Here is a 25399-nt window from a genome sequence, read left to right on the forward strand (position 1 = left end):
CAATCAGTGTAGAATAATCTAGTGTCTTTGATGTGTCAAGGTTTGACGTGTCAAAGTATTAACTAGAGAAGATTAAAGGTGCTGAAGATAGTAAAAAATTAGGTGTCATTGCCCTTAGCCGGGATCCTGAGAAACTTTTTAAGAATCTCGCAAAGTAAATCAGGACCAACACCAATAATGTCCCCTTGTGTGCTCCGTATAACAGAGCAATATTAAGCTTAATTCATATTCAGAGCATGTATAAACATTTTAAAAAACATGGACACTTCATTTATTCTTTTTTTTTTACAAGCCTTTGCCCTCGAACCTTAAACTCCTCTCATTTCCTTTAAACCAGCATCTTGTTATACCTGAATTCTTTTGGCTGTTATTGTTATTGCTCCGTGTTTGTTCCCTGTTCTTTTCTCTGTTTTGTTTTCTTTGCAATGCTGCAAATTAGTCTGACTATAAGTTACATAAGCTTCTTTTCACAGAACAAAAACAACAACATCATCATCATGCTCTAGGATGGCTGATATCACCCTATCTGCTCTCTGACCCCTGATCACAAACAGTGCTGGTATCTTGAGGACAGTGTTGGTTGTTAACGTTAACAAGCTCCAAACAGATTGCAAAGCACATGACAAGATCCGGGATCAGCTTTACACACTACTTGTTTGACAACTTGATGAGTCTATGCACACACTTCAAAAAGGGAGCATGCATTTAACTACGTCGATCTAGGAACGTCAGAACAGAACAAAAAAATTTCCGTGTAAAGGATCATCAGTTTTTAGCTGTTCTAAACATGTTAGCTGTGCGTAATAACTAGTTTATTAAAAGATTTGTAAAGCTGGGGTAAGGAAGGAAAATCGTATGTAAAAATACTTGATTTGTGTTGTTTTTCTGCAACAGGCTCCTATGTTCTGCTCTATTTTCCTCCCAACAATCCTTCCTTACATAAGAGCTGTAATCAGCTGAGTGGTTACAGTGAGGACACACAGCGCCTCAGCTCTAACCCTGTTACATCAGCCCACAGAGGGCCAGACGCTGGGAGAGAGGAAAACCCTGCCCTACTTTTCATTGCCAGAATGGCACGAAGAGAGCGTGTGCTGTAAGGGGAAAAAAAAAAAAAAAAGAGTTCAAAAGTTGGAAGGGAGGTAGGCCTGGCTGATGTAAGCAGGAGTTATCGTGTAYGGAGATTCTGGGACAGTTTTAAAAGCACGTTACATAAAAGTCTTTGCAGGTTTTACCTTACTCAGTTTTGTCTTTTTCAAACAGTGAAACATGCAAACAGCTGAGAACGGAGCTGACGTAAATCTGTATAGAAAATCTTAGACGTCAACAAACAGTGGAAGCTATTGAGTGAGAATGTGCAGAATCACCTGCCACGTCCTGAGGAAAACAGATCTTTTAATGTATTAAGTTGTTTTCCTCCTCTTCTTTATGCAACAACTTCCTCCTGCTTGTTTTTCAAGTCGGTAAGAAGACAGGCTCATTTATTGATAGTGATCTGATCAACAGCCAGACTTATACAAGCGGGCAAACTTCTCCAAACAGAAAACAACAGCTCCAGGACAGAAGCTTTACAAGATTTACCATATTAAAACCGATCTCATGACCGTGGCCACAAAAACTCAATTTCTCCACAAATATAAAAAGATTATTTTTATTAACACTTGTCTGTCAGACATGCCCACGGCGGAGGGAATAGCATGCAAAGACAGCTCTGTGTCCTCAAAGAGACGGGGTTGGGTATCGAACCTAATTTGTTTTTAACCAAAATGTATCTGTTGACGAGAATCCCAAAATGTCAAGGCTGCTAAAAGCTGACAAAAGCTGCTTCAGTATGCTGAAACTGCTTTTAATTTGACATTTTCTTGTAAATAAATAACTGAATAAATGGGCTTGTTGACATAAAGATACATTTATAAACTAAGCAGCTCTCCTAAATAGAGAAAAAAAATGTAGTTTTTCAGTGAATCTTTTGATGAGTATGTCCACTTTCCATATTGTTAGTGCRTTAGAATTAATATATCATTTTGTAACAAAACACACAATTCTGGAATTTAACTGCAGTCAGGTTTTATTTACTGAGCACAAAAAGTRGTGAAATGTGTGTTTGGTACTTTTTTTTGTAACAACACTTCTTGGCAAWRCTTCCTACGATTGGCAGYACCTGGGGGTACCAGAAGCTCAAAACAAGCATCAATGRCAAAAGCAAAATCAGCTGTTTGGCAGRGAAGATTTGGCAAATTATACATGTGTGCARMCCACATACTCAGCTCTACTGCTCATCCCACAGATGCATGTTCCTTACAAGTGTGGCATCGCAAACCGCTAAGTTCACCAGCCTGTCAYAGGTCTCCATCTCCTTCCAGTTGAAGTYTCTTATTGGTTTAATTTGAAGGTAYGTWGGATCAATTGTGACAAATCAGTCAATCCAGACCAGAGTTATACTGTAGCTCTGTCTAACTTGTGATACTTCCAGTTTATCCCTTTCAGCATAAAAGYATTTCTTGAGTTTGTATCTATAAGTACCGTTTGAAGTTAGTCAAACAACAAGCAGCAAACAGTTTCTCTACCATGGCTGTGTCCAAAACGGGAGGCCGGGTCCTCCGTCGGCTGCTTGTGTCACAGCGCTGAGACAGAGGCTGTCCAAATCCGAAGACTCCTCCGATATACGGCAGACAAATGCGTCCTTTCTTTGTCCCGAATTGAAGGACTGGTCTGATTGGCTGTGTCCAAAACGGGAGGCCGGGTCCTCCGTCAGCTGCTTATGTCACAGCGCTGAGACGGAGGCTGTCCAAATCCGAAGACTCCTCCGATACGGCAGACAAATGCGTCCTTTCTTTGCCCCGAATTGAAGGACTGGTCTGATAGATTCTTCCCAGCCCAGCATATCCCATAATGCATTGCGGCCCGGCTGGAGATTTTTTTTATGCTACTAATGGCAGACGAAGCGAGAGAAAGAACATGGCAGCATAAAAATTAAAAATTTCAAGCGGTTGTGCGGTTGTCAATTAGTTCTTCAAATATTACCTTTAATTTAATTTAATTGTTTTGTGATATTAATTACGTTAATATATTGATATTTTTTTAATTTTGATCTAATTTTGCTTCTGTTTAGTGTCGTAATGGTTGTTAGGTGACAGGACATAGGCTAGACGGTCCAAATTTACAGCCACTTTATTCCAGTCTTTGTGGTCTACTAAAGGACCTGGCCCACCTCGACAAGGTAGGCCGGATCCTTCAGAGGACCCAGATTTGAATTTGGACACAGCTCATATTTTTCATATAATCAATTTTTGGATTTATTTAACTATTGTTAACTGTTACATTTTTTCTTTTCAACACTCTTAGTTTGAAGCTTAGCTGCTAAATATGCTACATGCACACAGATAGTGCCTGATAGGTCCAGCACTGCTTGTAAGAGGGGATAGATTTTTTTATTTAATTTGGAATAAGCGGTATAAAAACAAAAGTCTTAAAATTGAATGAATTGAATTTTTAGTGGACTTAAAATTAGCGGAACCTAATTTAGTAGAAGCTTGTTGTAACGGTTCCAAAGTTAGCAAAAAAGCTAATCTGCTAAATTAGAAGTTAGTTCTGCTSTTAGCGGTTTAGTGCTTTAGYAGAACTGTGCCCTCTGTCAAGAAGCATTGTTACAAAGAAATGACCTAGTACATAAATATTGCCTCACTTGTTGAGCTAATTTTAGTTTTTTAATACATTGGATGTGTGATAAATGCTTTCTTTAAAGATTATTACACATATATTAGTTTTCAAAAAAACGTATTTTACAACAATTTGATTACTTTCTAGCAGGTTTAATAAGAAATGACGTGATAAAATGAAATTCAACAGGAAGGTGTTTGGTCTACAACTCTAATAGCCCCTCCAGACAACGTGTTCAGCATGTGCTTTTCCTTACTGCTTGCTGAGTCATTCCTAATAGAAACAGCCAGCCAATCTGCCTGTGCTCCTCTCAGAGAAGATTAACCCTCTTTGTGACCCATTACAGCACCATTAAGCCTTCTGGGCGCTGCGCTACTCCTGCTGTTAACAGTCATGTCCAACACAGCAGGTTTACGTTGACTTGCAACCCTTTTTACCCRACGTACGCGCTCAACGTGTTGGACGGGCCTCTTTTCTTCCACTTTTCTCTCCACTTCCTGTCAGATGCCACCCTGGCATCAACACGAGCCAGTTATGTAAGGCCTGTTTATCCCACTAGCACTCCGGTTTTATCCGCCTCCCTCCTCTGCAGCCTGACACCTTGGAGAGTGACAAAGCCATCTCTGTTTCTTGGAGGGCTTTGCTTTTGGGTTCTCTGCCACCGCCCAGCTTTACACTCTGAAGCTGTAACAAGACAAGAGACTTTGGATTTAAATCCGAGTCTATGCATCTTCTCGGAAATCTGTGCAGGCAAAAGCCTGAGTAAAGCCTGAGACGTATCTRTTAAGGAGTGGAAAAGCAAAAGTGTGCTGATCCGAGGTAAAAGCTGCACAAATATGGAGTTTCCATAGCGTGAGCACGTGGAAGCAAAAGAGAGAATCCTCAGCTCATGCCGAGGTTAAACGAGATGGTATGTTGATGGCGCCRGTGCCTGAAAATTCACTGTGCAGATTCTTTTTAAAGCTTTCCAGGAGGTAGCTGTGAAGAGAACTTGAACCAAGCAGAGGTGGGGGCAGTGAATCACGCAGGGAAGGGGCTGAGGGTTGCAGCGTGCCACAACAAGCCACTTGAGTAAGAGCAGTGGCACCTGTTCACTGCTGTGACTGTCAGGGATATCGGGCTAAGAAAAAAATAAGTGTTGAAAAGATGTTTGGTGGGCTAGAGGAGGAGCTTAGATGTTGCACGTCTTCTCTTACATAACACACTTTATCAGGGCTGTTTTTAGAATAAGCTTTCTTGCCTCCATGTACATATCTGTGTGTGTGTGTGCCTGTGTGCACGAGCTGATGAAGATGAAGATGCATGGCTGTGGTTGCACACTTGCATGCACTATGCACCTGCTTAAGTTATTCCAGCGTACTCAATAGTAAAAGATCTGAAGCGCACGTTATCTTATCAACGGTAAGCAATGCAGGTTTAGGTGAGGCTATTCTTGGAAAGTTATTTAGGCCATTAATGACTGACACTGACATATGTACGTTATAAGGGTAAGTAAAAAGGTATTCATTGCAAAATTATACGTCAACTCATGACGGGAGATTAGCTTTTATGTGATAACTTTAACACATTTAACATTTGAACCTTGACGTTTCAAGTCGAACATTTAAGGACTGTTTAAAGTGTACGGGAAGAACAATCTCTCTGATCTCTGAGGAAGAACAAATTCCTTTAGTGCAATTCCAAAATTCCTCACTTATTTCTATGGAGACATTTTTGCCCGTATCAGTTTTATGTACAGTACGGACCCTTAAAGAACAAAAACATTTGTGGGATGAGCAGTAGAGCTGAGTATGTCGGTTTTGCACATTGAAGATTTGCCAAATTTTCTCTGCCAAACAGCTTATTCTGCTGTTGCTATTGACACTTGTTTTGAGCTTCTGTTACTCCCGAGTGCTGCCAATTAGGTGCCCACCACTGCCGACTCCTATGTGGGGGGTGGTGAGTGGTGGGGCACTGCATTCTTCAAAAAATATAAACATTTTGACTTTTTGAATATAMAGAAAACTACAAAACATTGTTAATCAAAACTAAATATACATTACAGAATAAACATTTTCTCTTAATAAATGTCTAACAACTCTTGAACCATAAGTATGATTTGTTGCTTATAGTATTTATNAATGTCTAACAACTCTTGAACCATAAGTATGATTTGTTGCTTATAGTATTTATATTGGCTTACTGTATTAAATAAATCATCATTCATTTGGCTTTAAAAAAATCTACTTCCTAAACAATGAAACCACAACAGTCTAAATAAGTTATTCCCATTCACCAATATATTCTRGTAAAAGCACAGCCATATAATAAATCAGTCATAACATCATGTCCATATATCAGTCTCAGATAATTGGGGTCTGAAGAACTGTGATTCTGATGTGTTTGGACATGTCTGTGTTGCTTTAATATGTGACCTGGAAGAATGTCTGGCTTAAGACAAATCTTTTTCTCCTCACCAATAAAGTAAGAGTCCTTCAAATTCATCCCCAGGATTTACCCTGGAAAAGGAAACATTATCAAAGCTCAAACAAATTCTCTATTAATTTGATAATTATCCAGGCCTAATTTCACATTCACAAATCAAACTATCTAAAGAAAAAAGTGAATTTTGTCAACTGATAAGATTGCTCACATTAAATGCACTCAATTCATTTCTACGCTAATCAAAAAGGCAYAAAAACCTTGAATGACTTTTGGAGTTCCTCGTATTATTTTGACATATTTCTTTTTAGTAACCTATATTTGTTTCAACACCCCTGCCCCTTGTGTTGTTATTTTGTACCAAGTTCTTTTGTTTACAATAAAGTTTTGGGGGTCGAAAAAACAAAACCAAAAAACAAAGTCACCAACGCATTTTACAGTTTGTCTTGTAATCATCTCCTCTGTCGCTGCAGCCAAAGACACTCCTACTCACGTCACGTCTGGACTTTTGTAAACGTTTTCACTTTGAGGACGTGGCGTAACATCGAGTATACTGGACATCTTTAAAAGGTGTGTGTTCTATAAACCAAGTGGGTGTGTGTGTCTCACTGTGAGCAGGACACAAGCAGTGTGGTGAGAGCAGACACACAGAGGAGCAAAGTCCGGGGAGGAGAGGAGGGTCTTTTTAAGTACTGGTTTGTTGGACATTATGAAAATATGGAACAAATTGTGACATTTATTGGCTGGATAAAGAACAACTCCGTATTTTACGGGATGGGTGGCAGACCTAGCTGAAGTCTGTGAGAAGAACTGGAAGACTTTGATGCTTAAGATTAGTGGTTCCCAAACTAATTTTCTCAAAGTCCCCCTTTCTTACTTCCAAGCCCCCCACCAATCCCTTGCTGCTCCCCACTTCTCTCACAGATGCTTTTAACCTTTATCTTTATGAAAATTAATAAAAGAATAAAATTAATAGTTTCAAACTTTTATTTGGAAAAGGAAAATATAAAGAAGAACTGAGTTATATAGACTTTCAATTATTCCAATGAACTTGTTTTGGTGATTTTTATATACAAACAACAAATCGATATTTTCACAACCTCTGATTAGTGTTGTAGTCAAGACCACCTAACCAGGGACCAAATCAAGACTAAGACCAGAGTGTAGTGAGACTGAGACAAGACCAAGACTTTTACTTTTTTTGAATTCATGTATTGCTTGATGGAATAGTCCAGTAAAGAATTAAAAAAAATTGTTTGATTAGATTTTTATGAGCAAGTCTATTTGATTATCATCTACAAAGCAGCAGAGCAGGACATACTGTATCTAAGAAAAAAACGTATATATATTTTATATATATTTTATATATATTATATATATATATATATATATATATACACACACACACACACACATACATACATATATATACAGTGGTTTGCAAAAGTATTCATACCCCTTGAACTTTTCCATATTTTGTCACATTACAACCACAAACATAAATATATTTCACTGGAATTTAATGTGAAAGACCAACACAAAGTGGTATACAATTGTGAAGTGGAAGCAAAATTTTACATGAATCAAAACATTTTTTACAAATAAAAAACTGAAAAGTGCGATGTGCAAAATTATTCAGCCCCCCTGAGTCAATACTTTGTGGAGCCACCTTTTGCTGCAATTACAGCTGCAAGTCTTTTAGGGTATGTCTCCACCAGCTTTGCACATCTAGTGACTGCAATTCTTGCCCATTCCTCCTTGCAAAACAGCTCAAGCTCAGTCAGATTGGATGGAGAGCGTTTGTGAACAGCAGTTTTGAGATCTTGCCACAAATTCTCAATTGGGTTTAGGTCTGGACTTTGACTGGGCCATTCTAACACATGAATATTCTTTTTTTTAAACCACTCCATTGTAGCTTTGGCTTTATGTTTAGGGTCGTTGTCCTGCTGGAAGGTGAACCTCCGCCCCAGTCTCAAATCTTTTGCTGACTCCAACAGGTTTTCTTCCAAGATTGCCCTGTATTTGGCTCCATCCATCTTCCCATCAACTTTGACCAACTTCCCAGTCCCTGCTGAAGAGAAGCACCCCCAGAGCATGATGCTGCCACCACCATATTTGACAGTGGGGATGGTGTTTTCAGAGTGATGTGCAGTGTTCTTGTGGCCAAAAAGTTCAATTTTGGTCTCGTCTGACCAAAGCACCTTCTTCCACATGTTTGCTGTGTCCTCAACATGGCTTCTGGCAAACTGCAAACGGGACTTCTYATGGTTTTCTTTTAACAATGGCTTTCTCCTTGCCACTCTTCCATAAAGACCACATTTGTGTATTGCACGACTAATTGTTGTCCTGTGGACAGTTTCCCCCACCTGAGCTGTGGCTCTCTGCATTTCATCCAGAGTCACCATGGGCCTCTTGGCTGCCTCTCTGATCAGTGATCTCCTTGTTCGGCCTGTAAGTTTAGGTGGACGGCCTTGTCTTGGCAGGTTTACTGTGGTGCCATACTCTTTCCATTTCCGGATGATGGATTGAACAGTGCTCCGTGAGATGTTCAAAGCTTGGGAAATCTTTTTATAACCTAAGCCTGCTTTAAACTTCTCCAAAACCATATTCCTAACCTGTCTGGTGTGTTCTTTGGACTTCATGATGCTGTTTGCTCCCCAATATTCTCTTAACCAACATCTGAGGCCGTCACGGAGCAGCTGTATTTGTACTGAGATTAGATTACACACAGGTGGACCCTTTTGAGCCATTAGCAGTCATCAGGCAACTTCTGAATGCAATTGGTTGCACTCAGGGAAAAGGGGGCTGAATACTTTTGCACGTCACACTTTTCAGTTTTTTAGTTGTAAAAAATGTTTTGATTCATGTAAAATTTTGCTTCCACTTCACAATTGTATACCACTTTGTGTTGGTCTTTCACATTAAATTCCAGTGAAATATATTTATGTTTGTGGTTGTAATGTGACAAAATATGGAAAAGTTCAAGGGGTATGAATACTTTTGCAAACCACTGTACATACATACATATACATACATACATATATATACATACATACATACAAGCATACATACATAAAAAAACAGGGCCCAGATTAGAACCTTGTGGAACTCTACATTTAATGCTGCAGACAGAAGTTCCTGTTTAACAAACCGGATACAAGTCAGCGTAGAACAGGTTGTTTAAAACCAACACTTTAAGATAGTTGCAGTCTTGACTTTAACTATTTACTGACTTTGTTAAATACCAAAATTTACTAAGAATTAAAACTCAAAAATGATGCAGTATGTTTTAAAAAAAAGCCTAATCTGTGGAATTTCTCAGTCCAGTTTTTACTGTAGAAAATACATTTATTAGCCATAAAGTTTCGTTTCAGTCTTATAAATGTCTTAGACTAAGTGATTCATTGGTTCTTTGGGTGACTCACCAGATGAGCGTTTCTAATCATTCATTACACAAGTGCCTTCAGGTGATGAGGTGTCATAAAACCAGCCGTGGTCTACCTCTGCCAACCTGAGAAGTAAATGTTTTAATGCAGCTCACTCATGGCACTGGATTGTATAATCAACAGACCAGTTAGATCAGTTCATGTATGTTTTCTAAGGTCATGTTCTTTGATGTTTTTTTTTAACACGCCTTCTTCAGTAGACTAACTCTGCTGTCACTCATCCTACCAGCTGTACAGTTAGTTCTAGTTTGTTTTAGCAGGAACTCCAGCCTTAGATCACCACCCTTAACTTTGTCAATTTAAACTGTAATAAACTTTTTTCTGTTTCCTTGACAGTGTTTTTAATTTATTCAAAGATTTTCTGAAACAAAATGAGTCCTTATCGGTACGAGGATAGTGGCAAATACGAAAAGCTATCTTTTTTTTTCTTTTGAYCGACCAGTGACCTTAAACCTCTGGGTACTGCATAGATTTATTCTAAAAACAACTAAAGACTCCACAGTTTTCTTTCCAGTTCTTGTTTTTTTTTTTCCCCCAGAAAGTTTGTTGGCAAAGTTTCAGCTCTAGATTGCCCTGAAAACAAACATGCAGACTGCTTGCATCAATCTGGTGTGCATGTTTTTGTCCTGTTTTTCATTTAGACAACAAGAACCCTTCTGTCCTAACAGAAGGGCATGCAACCAATTGTTGTGCAAGACAGGAAAATGTGATGCATCTGCTGATGTGTAGTAAATTCACTCCGGATCACAGATAATCTTTGAAACAAAGCTTTCTTGTCTCTGTATCATGGTAAAAGAGGAAAAATATATAAATAAATAAATAACCCACACACTCGAAAAACTAGTCTGTCTTTTTGCAAGATTTTTTGCTTTGCAGAGTTCAAGCTGTAGTTCTTTGTTTTAAAACAGCAAAGATATAAAACTGCCTTTTTCAACGGATTTCATAGATAAAAGCATTCATACTTTTAATGACAATTCTCAATTTTTCTTTCAAATGTACTAAGAGAACATTGTCCTTGATTGCCAAGTAATAACGCACTCACAATAGCCTAATGAACAACCAAAAAATGCATTCAGTTTTGTAAACATAACAAGACAAAACTCTTCAGAATGATCCAGTATGTAAAGAAGCATTCTCAGATAAATACCTGCTGAATACCCTTCATAACCCTCATCAACACGCTCTGACATTTAAAAAGCCTCGTGCAAAGACACTTGAGTCAAAGAGTCAAGTGAGTGTTTATGGGAGGGAGGCTACAAGGAGTGGTATTTCCTCAAGTGGCAACAGAGAATCCACTAAAGCTCCTGAGGCCTGTTGTTCCTTTTACTGTCCTCTTTCCATAAGCAAAGCATGACCCAGTTAGGAGTTTGGAAGGAATGTCAGGACGCCCGAGGCTCTGGGCGGCACTCACCCAGCCAGAGAGGCAGGCAGCAGCTTATGTAACAGGAGTCATGTGAGGGCCTTTGTATACACTGGAGGACCTCAGGTTACTTCAGGTAACGCAAATATGCAAATAAAAGCATATTACATAACATTTAACACATGCCCCTGAAAAAATAAAATAAAAAAAACTCTACAAACCTGAATGCCTGGGTTAAGAGCGCCACAAACACCGAGACAAAAACGTGCAAAGACTTGACAAATAAAAAACAGTTTGAAAAGATGAAATGATTTAACAAACAGTGGCTCTTAACCCTGAGCCTTCCCTTTTCACAGATTTGAAAAGATTTAATGTTGCCTCAACAACCCTTTTGTGAGTAATGATGGATTTGTCTGCACATTTTGGACCTCTCCCATTGTTTGTCCTCATTTACGTTTCTTTGTTGAAACTTATTTTCCGTTTTTTCCCCTCCCCCTCCAATTTGAAACGTAGGTTTAAAAAAAAGGTGAACTTGTTTTCTGCAGCGCTCATCTGCTCACATGTAGAGGATTATACACTCGCAGACGTGCACAGCATTGTCTTTCTGTTGAGATTCTAATCATGGCTCGCTAATGGGAATGCTTTTAGTGCAATCCATTTTAATAGCGGCCTTAACGGGAGATTAAATAAATTCACACCCACGCTGAGCTGAACCCAGTCGCCTCGTCTTACCTGGATGACTGTGTTTCCACCCTCCAGCAGTGCGATGGCCAGCAATATGCTCTCCTGGAAGATCCGATCGCTGGTGGCATTCATGATCAGGTCTATGACGAGATCAGACGCTCCTTCTTTGTCGAGGTGGCACTGGACCTCGGCCAAACTCAGCTCCCCTCGACCTCCGATCCCAGAGCTGACGACTGAGGGGGTCACAGAAGTGAAACCAATTATCTTTCATATAATTCCATGTTATTTCACACTTTGTTTAAAGTGTTTTACAAATTTAAGAGGAAGGTAAAGATACTTAGCACAAAACGTTAGGATATTCATGGTTGGTAGATTATCTCTTTGTTGTAACAAYGCTTCTTAACAAAAAAATCTTATCCTGTGCACCTGGTTGGGGGCTCAGCTTGGTTTGGAAGCAAGGAAGGAGACTTTGAGGAAAATAGGTTGAGAACAACTAATCTAAAGCATYGAGGTCTTCCATATAAGGTCCGCTCAGAGTTTAAGGGTGTATTCACACCAGGAAAGTCCTTTGGTCCTCTTGTTTATTTTTTATGTGTGCAACCCACATACTCAGCTCTACCGCTCATTCCACAAATGCATGTTCCTTACAAATGTGGCACCATTTAAAGSGGAAATTAAGGCTTTCCAGCAGTATCAGATTTAATGCCACGAAGCATTGTTACAACAAAGAAATAACCTACCAAACACCAATTTCCTTACTTTCTGTGCCAAATTTATGTTGACTTTTTCAAATTCACAACCATGCTTAGTTGACAAACGGAGTATCTAAGAAATGCCATAAAGAAATAAACAGTCTGCATATCGTGCCTCTACGAAGGATTAATTGTTTTAAGAACAAAGCTGTTAAGTTGTTAAAGAGGTTGCTTGCAACAAGCTGATAAAACCATCATACAGTCACGTCTTGTGTCTTTAATCTGTGGAGGCGCTTTCATTTTATTCACTGTTGCCAATGACTAAATGCGGTCAGGGAGGAGTTTGGTGACATAACGACACCCATCAGAGCCATCGCTGGCTGGACAAGCAACTGAATCAACAACACATCCCATTTTACACAGAGCTTGGAACGCCGGTCTCCTGGCAACAACACGGCCCATGTTAGGCCGAGACGAGGGCCGACACGCTCAGTGACGCCGCCGCTGTGAAAGAAAAGGGCTTAAAGGAGCGCGAGGTCACCACTGAGGATTATGTCTTGTGCTTTTCTCCATTCCAGAAGCTCACAGGTAAAATGATGAGTCATCACAGAGCTGAAGCCCAACTGGAATGATATAACTCTAAAAGCCACTTCATCAAACTTCCTGAATCAACAAGTCTATAAGATGATAATAAAAAGGAAATTTCGCTTTAGTGTTTTAATATTCCTTGATTTCTGCCCGGTTTTTCTGCAAACCCATTGTGTAAGATTTGCAAACATTGAGAAAGTTTTTTTTTWACTTAGTAACTGTGTTTTTAGTGTTTATTTTCAGTTCCGCTTAAAAATAAAGTTTTTTCTACACTTGCTATTGAAAAAAACAAACATTTAAATAGCGATGCAGTTCCACCACTACCCTTTTATGCCAGGGTTCTCAACATAAGATCATGTCATGATGAGAAAAACAGTTATAGTTGTTCTGGTCTAATCTTGAAAATAATGTGTTATCTCATGTGATATCTCAAGATGTCACACTAGGGTGTTGGTGTTTGGAGCGAATGACTCAGCTGCCACCACATCAAAGATATCTAAATTAGACTGAGCTACAGTCATTTTAGTGTCAAGCTAAGGTCAGCAGGCTGTGGTGGTCATCTTGAATTGAGATCATTTCAGAAGTTAATCAGCTGCAGATGTACATCCAAGGATTATTTTTGAGATGTTTAATAAAATCTGTTCAGGGGTTGATGAGATTTTTGATAAAGTATAGAAAACAAACACGGGCAAAAAAAAAAAAAATCATCTTTTGGTGGAAAGTGATAAATGTTAAAACAGTAACTGATCCTGGCTTAGTATGTATGCTTCTCATTCACCCATACACACATCCATCCAGAAATGTATATTTTACTCTCCATACTTTTTTAAATCTCTGCTTAAAACTCTGTTTTTAATTAGTGTTCATATAAAAGTATGAGTTCCAGCAGAGCTGTTGGTTTATTTTGAGTCAGTGTATTATTTTAGCTTTTACTGCTCTTTTAATGTTTTTTTTATTTTAATTTGTAATTGATTGTAATAATTATTTATTTTGTAATGAATAATTTTGTTTTCAGATGCCTCTTTACTGAACAAATATTTCAATTTAGCTGTCCAAATTTAATCTTTGTGTGTGCTATAGTAGTTTAAAATTCTAAAAATTGAAATTGTTTTGCAGCCTGCTAACGGAAACATAATTAAACAAACACAAGCACCACTGCTACATTTCATACATTTCACCAAAACTCATCTATTTTTTTTATTTTTTACATGTCAATGAAACACAAACTTGCACTGGACTAATTTACTTGAGTAATTTAAAACCTTTTTTAGTTTTTCGAAGCATGATCCTGCAGGTACATCAGTATATTACTGTGAAACTCACGGGCAGGTGGTTTTCCTGGTGCTCCGGTAGCGAGTGGACCGTTGCTGTAGGATGTGAGGCTCTCTCTTCTTTGGCCAGATTTAACGTTTCCATAGTATCGGTTGACTAAAATCTGCCGCAGAGCCTCGCCCTATAAGGGGGTAAAAATATTGCAACGAATGAAGCTCAAACAACATCATGGAAATGTATTATCTCAAGTCTATGAAATGTTTACATAAATTACTTTCATACAGTTTGATGGTTCAAGTTCCACATTGTGAAAATTCTTGGACACAACAAAACATTCAAAAAGATAAAAAAGTTAAAGACACAACAGCTTTTTGATCAATTATTATTAAAAAGAGACATATCCTGATTTAAATCCTTCTTTTTCACATTTAAATCATTCAGTTGGGGTCTTTATAAAGTGGAAATACAATACTTGGTCTGAATTCCTCCTCACTGTAACTCCACAAGCCCCTCTTACACTCATTTTCAGAGTTGTGTCTCAGATCAACTCGTTTTGAGGCTGTCTCTTTAAAYCAGAGGTGCCAAAATTGGCCCGCCAAGCCATTTGATTTGGCCCACCAGCAGTTTTCCTGGTTACTAGATTGTAATCTCATGTCTTATGTAGAAACACTATATTTCCACTAAACCACTGGTGCAACTATAGGTACAAGGAGCTGTAGTCAGATAGTCTTAACTCATGGTACTCACTTTATATTTGAATAATGTTAAAATTAAATATAAAATACAAGTAACTACAAGAGACATTTAGATTAGATTTAAGCCCATATCTAGATTTGCACACCTTGTAAGACACCATATACTCAAATTTTAAATTATGAAAAGTCCCATGAGCCTTTGCTGCCCGAGCGTATGTTGAATTTTCTCCATGTCCATGGGCTGAAAACAAACAAATAAAAGAAAGTGGGCAACCACACTGGCTGCTAGCTTAATTATAAAAATTAAAATTTCTTCACTTAAGGAATATTTGCATTTCATGTACTATTTTATTACCTTTGGCCCGTGGCCCTCAGAATGATTTTAATTTTGGCCCTCTCAGGGAACATGTTTGGGCCTCCCTGTTTTAAATCAAAACAAGGCCTTACAAACTGGTCCATTGTAGTTTGATAGCAGATATATAACTATCTAGCTGCACAGAAACATTTTATTTACAAATTAATTAAACCATGTCAACAAGGGAGGACTTGTCCATCCAGTCTTACATGTTGGATCCAGAGTCTGACCCAGAGCCAGAAGAGAATGAAAATGACCAARTTGTAGTTGGTAAGTCCAGATCTTATTTGGCAGTTTTGTCACAAATAATTTGACTTAATAGATTAGAAAAAGTCATAGAAAATAGAGAAAACTRAACGGGATCAAAAATATGACTCAAACCGAAAATAAAGGTATCTACTGTATGGAGAGACTAAATAAAACTTTTCTGCAATCCTAGAGACTCGAAGTCCACAACAAAATGTATTTATTAACTTAAAAAAATGGATTTTGCACGATATGTCACATTTAAATAAATATCCTCATGATTTCTAATTTCCATGACAAAAAAATTATTTGTTTGACCAACCTGCTCAACTCTTTCAAAAAATTTCTTAGATGATTAAGTGTAAATACAGAAAAAAATTAAAATAAAATTTAAAAAAGTGTTGGAGACGTAAAGAGAACACAGATAAATAAAAACGTTCTCCTGAGAAGGACAAAAACAAAACACAGGACTATGCCAACAATCGGCTGCATTCAACATTCACTGCAGGAGTGAGGAGGTGGAGAACCAGAGCGAAGGCCCTCCTGATGAGCCTCCTCACAAGTACTATAAAGTGTCGGGGGAGTGAGTGGGGGGCCATGCTGTGGAAGCAGTGCGACTGTGAGGGCCTCACAACAGTTAGTTGTCCATCATTAGTAAGGTGGGGAGCTCAACCAGACCACAGCAAACCAAATGCTTTACCTACCCTCCTTTGATCTTCCACTTGCTTCAGTGGCTGGTTGGGATCAAGCTCCTTAAAGGTGATGTGAGTTAGCAGAAAGCAGTGAAATAAGAAGAATAAATGCAAAGAATAAAAGGAAAAGTTTGGAAAAGGAAATTTGGGAAAGTAATTAGAGAACAAAGTAGGGTGTTAATACAGTGCACATTAGTTACTTTAAAAGCATGCAGGAAACAGGGTGCAGATTCAATCATGCAGTTCAGAGGGAAGTGGTTGTGTCAGGAAAGATGTGAGGCTGAGTCAAAGTCATGCAAGGTTTCATGCAAGGGACAGGCCGCTATTCATTCTAAAACATCCGACATCTGCAACGCTCTCATGGGCAGTTTGTGCTGCGACACAAGCGCCGAACATTTCCCACCAAAACCTTTAAGTTCAACTTATAAAAGCTCTAAATGAGCACAAGTCCGCAGTTCGTTGTGGGAGAAACGTGTGGCTTTGATGGCTTTGCTCTGAAGTGACTCTCTCATTACTTTGCCTATCGTCACGGTCTCAAAATACCAAAAATGATTTACATAGAAAAAAGGCCTAAAGCAAGCAACCTTAAACTGAAACTGTAAACCGTGAGAAAGAAAAGGAGGAAAACATCCAGGTTACATAATAAAGCCGTGAGCTCTAAGGTCATGTACTCTCACAACCCATGTGGCATGGGGAAACATTGTGCTCATGACTTTGAACCCCACCCTCACTGCCATCCTGCTGAACAAGGAGCAAAAGACTAATCAACTGGTGCAGCTGCGATGGGTGGGGGTGGGTAAAAAGGGGAAATATATGAGGATGGACAGAGACTCTTTTCTAGATTCAGACATGTCAAACGAGGTGCACAAGTACAACAAGATGAAGATGGCGCATAAAGAGAACACGTGATCTCTGATCAGCCATGACCAATGGTTTTTAAAAACACACCTCTGCGGGAACTTCCGGCTCGGGTGGAGGTGCCAGCTGATTGGAGATAAAAGGATGGCGTTAGTTTAGGTTGGAAGGGGTTTAGATTTCTTGACCTGCTTAGTCTGTAAACTGCAGAACCCTTTAAAACTACCTGTACGACACCGGATCCACAAAAAATAAAAACAAAAAAATAAATGACTTTTTTACTCAGTAACATGCAAAACGATGCGTGACTTAAAGCCATGAGCGAAGGAAAACATTGATGGTAAAAGCTTTTATGAGGCTTGGTTACTGATAAAACATGGATGATAAGCAGCGTTAACCTGTTGCAGCAAAACAGTGGAAACTCTGTAGAAAGAAAAAAAAAAAGATTTTTCCACATCTCCACCTCAAAGCCCCTGGTTATGATGCAACACTCGTGTGCTCAGCATTTTCTGGTGGCTTTTTAACCTATTGCTACGTGTTGCTGCCCATCCTCAGCATGACGGTGCTTTTACACACCGCAAGAAAAATATGAGCAAAGTCAGCACTGTGTATTGAGAGGCTAAAATATCCAGAAGTTAAAGCATTGTTTTGTACTGGGGAAATTTTTTTTTCAAAATCATGCCAAAAATAGAGTTTAAAATAAAATGTATTACAACAAACCACCTTTTAGAAGCATAACCAAACAAATCAAACAAAAGCTGAGGATTGCATTGAATTATTTTTTTCTACTGTCCATTTTCATTCCTTTCAAACCTATCCATCTATAAGTAAATAAATACAAAAGATCACAACTTAGTGTCTTGTACATTTGTTATGCACACAAAAACACTGAATACAAATGAAAACTATGAAATACAAACAAATTTTTCTGTTAAAAATGACATTTAGAGGGGAAAAAAGAACTACGTGGTAAGTCTTAATTAATTTAATAAGCACTAAATGAATTAAAGCTCAATCAAATCTGATGATATTTGACGAATACTTTCTTTTTTTCCAGTTTTATGAGTCGCTGCTTAAGTGACGAACACGTCTAAGAGAAAGAAACCTCAGTGCAGAGGGGGCTGCAAATGTGGAAAAAGTAAACACAAACACAAAGCCTAACATAGACGTGCTGATTTATTGTGCAACTGGACAGGAATTTCCCTGAATGAAGCCTCCTTTAACGTCAACACACTGATTTCCACAGAAACGTTTTGATGCATCATCGTGCACTGAAGCTGTGCTCAGAGCTGGTCGCCATGATTGAGTTGTGCATCTTTTTTTTTTTCAAAGAAATCAAATCATTTCTGACCGACATTAAAGCTGAAAAGCTCAACCAACATAATTTAATGTAAGAGTTGAAAGAAAAGGGAAACGACATCAGGTAAATTAGCACTGCAATGACCGTGCCTCCTCAGTTTATGGTGTAAATAAAAATGCACTCTGCACTGCACTTCTGTTGATAATTACTACTCAGGGTTACACATCTGTGGAAAAAAAAAAGAATAAGGAAACAAACTATTGTCTCCTTTGTAACTGCTGCTTGAGAACTGGCTGAAGCCCAACTACTGCAGCATTGAGGCAAAGGAAACTGGGTTTGAAGCTTTGTATTGCTGAGAAGTGTCTGCAGCGCCCCCTGTTGAGTGAAAACAATGACAGAGACCATCAAATTCAGGAATCAATTCTATGCAGAAACGGCCAGGATAAATGAGGACAAGAGAAAGATGTGGGAACTAAAAGCTGAAAAGATGGCTGAAACAAAGCAAAAGGGAAATGGGAGGGGACTTCCCTGAAAAGTAAACACAAAATTCTTGGGAAAAATAGATTAAAGTGAAACTTATAAAGCTGGTAGGGCAAAATTAAGAAAGCAAAAACTTAAAAAAAGATTTTAAAAAACTTCAGTTTGTACAGATGTGTACTCTCAATCCTTTTTTAAAAAAAACATTCTGTTCAAATTAAAGTGAGTTTCTGTAGAAAGATCATAAACAACTATTACATTAACTGTAAAAATAACTTTTGGGATGGCCTCAGTCCAACAAGACTGACGAGCTAAAGGCTAGTCTGTTCGCAGCAAAGATCAAAGTCTGAAAGCAGCYGACGATAAACAGCCGAAAGAAAATGACCTCTGAGTAAATACTTCGAAAACAGCAACRGCAAGAACAGGACATAAAACCTTTTTTGGATTTATACCATTTTAAGACGACAGCAATCCACTTTGGTTTTGGATTGTACAGACTAGCCGTTAGCTCATCGCTCCTGCCAAACCGAGGCTGTTCGAAGAGCTTTCTCAACGGGTCAGATGTTCATTCTTCCAYAGAACCYCACTTCAAAATGTCTGGAATAGCTCTTCAAGCCAGACATACCATCTCCTGCTCATCACCTGAAACATTTCAACCACTCAAACAAAGGCGTGAGTGGGAGGGAATCAGAAACRCATGCGGTGAATCATACGACAATGAACCTTGCAGGCCCGCCGTGTCTGGTTCTTCCCTGGCTCTCATGGTCTCGCCTCTCTGCTGCTGAAGACTGAAATGCTACTGTGYAAAAAGTCATTCCTGTTTCATGACCCTGACTATGTAAAAGCCAGCCTGCGGCGGGGGCATGCAGCAACAAGAASAAGTGTGATGGATCCTGTCAGACAGTAGTGAAACTAACAGCTGCACTCACTCCTGAGAATCTTTGGCRGGGTGTTTTCAGTGAGTGGTGTGTTTTATATGATGGGTCAGAGCGCAGCATCAGGATAAACTCTTACCTAAGTATGAGGACAGTTTAGTCCTACCTGTCCCAGCGTGCTAAACATGCTGCTATCAGTCTGAATGCTGCTGTTAACGTGAGCAGAAGCATGACTGAGTGACACCCCGCATGTGCTGGGGGTCCACATTCTTAAGTTACTGCTAATGGGGAGAGCTGTTGAAACAAAGCCCTGCTCTGTGAGAACAGTCCTATTTTTGTGGAAGCTGGGGCTTTCCAACRCTTTAGCAGCAAACAGCAAGTAAAAAAAGAGGGAGGGAAGGAGGGAACACAAGACAGACGTGTAACAGAAAAACTGAGAGCATTGCTGCTTCCTGCAACTCTGGAAAGACCCTTTCCTTCAAATTCTCTCCATTTCCTCACCCGACATCTTTGTTCACTTCTCTCACACACAGCACCTCGATCACGAGTATTGTACCACTGGCCTGTTTTGTTTTTCTCTTTTACTCACCAGAGGTATTTTCCTAGTTTTTTTCCCCCTGCTAGGGCAAATGTTACCACTGTGACAATGTTTGAGTTTTGAGAAATTGGATTAAGTTAAAAACACGCAGCAAAGAGGTTTAATATTGCATTAAATCTATGTTCATCCTCATGGTCAGAGTCTCTCTCTCGCTCTCTCTCATATATATATATATATATATATATAAAACTTTAGTCACAATGACTCAAATATGTGAGCTCAAGACAGAAACCAGAGTTAGCTTTTTATGGAAAGGTCATGACTTTCGCCCTTCTATACAACATATGCTGTATGTAGTTTACTCACTTACTGATGGCAGCAATAGACTCACAAGTAAATTAGATATGTTACTACTATCCATCATGACAAAACTGGATGTTTTTTGATAATTTACTGCAGTAAAACAACTCAGGTTTTTAATATATGCAAACTACATTTGGTTTGTGTTGATTTAATTTAGACTATTTTAAAAGGCAGAACCTCAAGTGTATGGTTGCATAATTATTGTATGATTAAATATATGTAAAGTATTCAGATGTAATGTAATTTATTTATTAAATTAAGTGAACTATAAAAGTAATATAAAAAATGCAAGAAAATGAGCATAGGTTGAATATTAAACCAAACTCAAAAGCAAAACACAATAATTCTTTTACAAGCTTACAATATTTTTATATTTATAAGTATTGTATAAATTAAGAGAAATAGTATTTAAGAAAAATAACTAGTGTTAAGCTACAGTTCAAAATGGTTTTCTTTTCTGAAAAATGTTTATATTACTTACATGACAGACCACACACACCTTAGTAAATTCTAATTTACAGTTTTCCATAAAATATCCACTGCAGTCTGACAGATTTCTATTATTGAAAATTAATTGCTCACAAAATGATTTCTGTTTATGTAAACTGTTGGGGGAAAAAAAAATCCAAACAATACAGATTGTTATAAGTTAAATCTACAAAATTCTGAGTTAAATATAAAAAAATGAAACTTACAATTGGTTGCCAAAAAATAAAAATAAAAGAGAGAGTTGAATACTTTAAAACTACACACAAACAATGACCGTATGCATTTAATTTGATTAAACTGGCATTTGTAATAGTGAATTTGACTGTATTCTATTTTAATTTAAATATAATTAAATATATTTGAATCTGTTTCAGACTGAATTAGATTGAGTGATTTGAACTTGTTGCTTTTTGTATTGTACCCCTAGATTAATTTTCTAATGAATTGATTTTATAATAATACACTGAATTAACTTGAATGTTTTATGCTTGATTTTTTTATGAATTTACATAGTAATATAAAGTCAACTGAAGTATTTTCTACTTAAGAACAAACAGCTACACAAACATGTCAAAGCAGGACAGACGAGCACAACAGCGTAATCCGAGCTGTTAACGTGAGCTACACTTTAACACAGAGTTCCCAACAACTATAAATAATAACATGTAAACACAGCGGGGAGGGAGGGATGGGCTAAGCTGCTGACACGACTCACTGATGGGACGGCAAAGAGAAAAAGTCTACTTGAAGCACAAATATGTCTGCATTGTTAGTGGGAGACAAATAATGAATTTCAATAGTAAGTAAAATGATCGACCTCAGCCACATCCATCTCATCATCAAAGGCAATCAGCTGCAAGAGAAAAAGTATAGGAGGCAGAGAGTTAGTAGAGCTTGTTAGTGAGTTGAAAGCCCCCTTTACAAATGAGCAAAGCTGTCATACACACACACCATGTGGAGTTATTCAAATTGGGAAAGCTAATTTTACACCTAATTGCCAAACGTTATTTTGTTTCCAGCAATGAAGCAAAGACCTTATTAGGCTTGTCCGAAACTAAATAACATTCAAAGGGTTTGAAAAGATTTGTCATCCCGGATTTACACTACATGTGTCTCCGCTGCGCTGCGGTGCGCAGGTCGCAGCTGTTAGTTTGTGTCTCAATTTATACAGCCTCCGCTCAGCTCCGCTCCGACAGAGTGTGGAGGAAGGAGATCGCGTGATAAATCCAGTGATAAATGTGGAAGTCACAGCAAAAAATAATTAATTCTGTGAAAGACAAACTCCAAACACAGCTGAAAACAACGATATAAAGGCTTTTGGTATCTATGTTGAAACTGTCTCGCTGTCGTCTTTCTGAATCTTCTGATTTCAAAATAAAATCCGCGTGTATCGTGTGTGTAAACATATGCTTCATGCTACGTTTCCATCTGCTTCCCAAACAGAACGATACACTCTGACAGCATTTGTGTAGAAATATATCCATATATTGATTAATATAGCTGGGATTTCGACATTATGCTAACAAATTATCCAGCCTAATAGTGTCTTATTTTGAAAATACGGATGTTGTGCTCGTTCCTCTTCCTGTTGGTGCGACATGATCTTTAAAAATTGACTCCGGCGCAGCTCCGGCATCTGGCAGAAATAGGATCGGATCTAATTTTTGATGGATCGCCATCCGCTCACCGCCACCCTACACAGCCAGTGTAAACACTCCCATTGATTATAGTGGGTGTGTATTTGCTGCCGAGGTCGGACCGGAGCGGAGCAGAGCCGTGACGCATGTAGTGTAAATTAGGGGTTGAGGAGCAGTTTTAGAACATTTAGTGATTTCTTCAGATAAACAAACCAAAGGCCTGAAAATTAGGTTTTAAAATAAATACACCCAAGGCACACTAAAATCTCAAAGTACATCCCCAATTCCAATGAAGTTGGGACGTTGTTTAAAACATGAATAAAAATAAAATGATGAAAATCCTTTTAAACTTACATTCAATTGAATACACTGCAAAGACAAGATAGTTAATGTTCAAATGGATAAACTTTAATGTTTTTTGTTGTTTTTTTCAAATACTCACTCATTTTGATTTTGATGCCTGCAACATGTTCCAAAACAGCTGGTTTATGTTTACCACTGTGTTACAACAGCTTTCCTTTTAACAACACTCAATAAGTGTTTGTGAATTGAGGACACTATTTGTTGAAGCTTTGGAGCTGGAATTCTTTCCCTTTCATGCTCGATGAACAACTTCAACTTGTGAGACAGGTCTGGACTGCAGGCAGGCTGGTCTAGTACCCAGATTCTCTGAATTTGTTTGGTGATGTTATGGACTGTAGACGATGAAATCCCTTAATTCCTTGAAGTTGTATGTTGAGAAACTAACATACTACAGTATGTTGCTCACAAAGTGGTGAACCTTGCCCATCCTTGAGTGTGAACAAATGAGTCTTTTTGGAGCATTTTTTTTTAACTTTCCCAGCTTTCTTTGAACATGTTGCAGGCATCAAATTCAAAATTGGTGAATATTTGCAAAGAACAATACAATTTATCTGTTTAAACATTAAATATATTGTCTTTGTATTCAACTGAATACAGGTTTCAAAGGATTTGCAAATCATTATATTCTGTTTATATTTATGTTTTACACAACGTCCCAACTTCATTRGAATCAGGGTTGTAGATCCAAAAAAAAAACATGCATAAAATATGGTTGTGTTTGTTTTGCAGATTTGTGTTGCTACCAGTTTGGTTTTTACTGAAATGAACTGGCTGATAAAGAACTACCCCCCGCCCCCCAGGACACAGGCGGTCATTTTGAATTTTGACGATTCCAAATTTCCCAGGTCTGAGCTTTATTAAAGCAAAAATTGCTCAATGACGCCTTCACGAGTTCTTCCTGCTCATCGGTGCAGTTGGTGGGTTTCTTGCCCAACTATATGAAGAACTACACACATTACAACAACAGCTAAGCCTCTGTTTGCGTGCACAAAACAAATGGTAATAAAATTTTAGCCAAATTGAATTTACCAGATGTCACGAAATGTGACCAAATTCCTAAACCAATTACTAACTCAAACATAAAAAAATACTGCCTTTAGTTTAACAACTAAGAAGTCAAATTTAGCTTTGAGCTGGATTTTGCTTTACTCTGCAGTTACAGTATTTGCAGCCATCAGTGGAAAATGAGCTGATAGTAAAAGGCAATAATAGATTTTGTGTTAGTAGAAGAGCCCATTAGTTGCCAATGAATGGTGTGTAAAATGATAGTGTGGAGGCATGCATGTTGTTAATGGTGCTAATTATGCAGGTATTCTTAACTTTGAGCACTCGTTTGTACAGCACAAGTATTCTGGGGAGGAAAGCAATGAGAATTTATTTTTCCCCTGAGTGAGATCAATTTTTATCAAATATTTGAAAAACAATAAAAAAAAAGTTTTAAAAAAATGTAARAGTTAAACAACCAAAGCTGCTGTGGTATCACATGAACTCCAAAAAGGAACATTTTAATGTTTAAACGGTCRCATGTTGGATAAGTGTCCTGAGATGTCACAGGTTTTATTCTGATTATGTAGCTTAGTTGTGCCCAAAATGATCCTGCTGCTGTGGACCATTAGAGTTAGAGTTGGGCGATACTGGCATAATCACCTTTAAGAGCAGCAGTATTACACCAATTAACAGATGATACTTGCATGTTTTTGACTCTAAATTATTTACCACGTGTTTACAGATCAGCCAAATTAACTTCTTCATTTTAACAGGTTAAATTAGTAAACTGTGAACTGAAACCCACCTTCTCCACAATCTTTAGTGATGCAATATGCCACGGACTCGCATGCTCGCGTGATAGATCGAACACAAATAAACGTTGTCATCATGTGGCACTAACTGCAGCAGATGCAAAGTATCTTGCTGACGATTAACTGCACACGATACAATTTTGCCCATCCCTTGGCACAACTACAATCAGACAAAACATAAGACTTATCTTACCTTCACCCCATAGCCGCGGTCCTTCGTCATCATTTCCCTGAGCGTCTGGAGAACTTTGATGCACAAACGCTCCTCGTTCTCCTCCAGGAGCTGTTTGGTGTGTTTGATTAATCTGGTAAAAGAGAAGAAAGCAAGAGAGATAAATAAACAAGGTAGAACTCGATGCACTCGTACGCCTACACCTGCCCTTGACTCGTCTGCATTTAAAGCACTGGGCATGCAGTTACCTGTTGACCTCTATTTTTGGACTTAAATATTCTAAGTATGTAATTATAATAATGTCTAAACACGAGTTCCACTTTGATATTTACCACTTCATTAAYTAAGTGACCAGCCACTTATGTGTACCATTCAAAATAAGGGGATTCAGGCAACAAAGATCACTTTATCTGACCTTCAGCT

The 25399-nt window shown here is 38.3% G+C and overlaps 1 protein-coding gene across 1 annotated transcript in view; it reads right to left on the reverse strand.

Moving 5' to 3' along the window:
- itpr1b (inositol 1,4,5-trisphosphate receptor, type 1b) overlaps positions 1 to 25399 on the reverse strand; it is a gene marked incomplete in the record, with an annotated part of 134739 nt that overhangs the window by 58653 nt on the left and 50687 nt on the right. Inside the window, 6 exon segments of the mRNA XM_014021964.1 lie at positions 11617 to 11801; positions 14172 to 14301; positions 16121 to 16168; positions 17057 to 17092; positions 21823 to 21858; positions 24998 to 25109. Of these exon segments, the coding sequence (XP_013877418.1) occupies positions 11617 to 11801; positions 14172 to 14301; positions 16121 to 16168; positions 17057 to 17092; positions 21823 to 21858; positions 24998 to 25109 (547 nt within the window).

Source organism: Austrofundulus limnaeus, unplaced genomic scaffold (assembly GCF_001266775.1).
Source record: "Austrofundulus limnaeus strain Quisiro unplaced genomic scaffold, Austrofundulus_limnaeus-1.0 Scaffold312, whole genome shotgun sequence".
In the NCBI taxonomy this organism is placed as follows: Eukaryota; Metazoa; Chordata; class Actinopteri; order Cyprinodontiformes; family Rivulidae; genus Austrofundulus; species Austrofundulus limnaeus.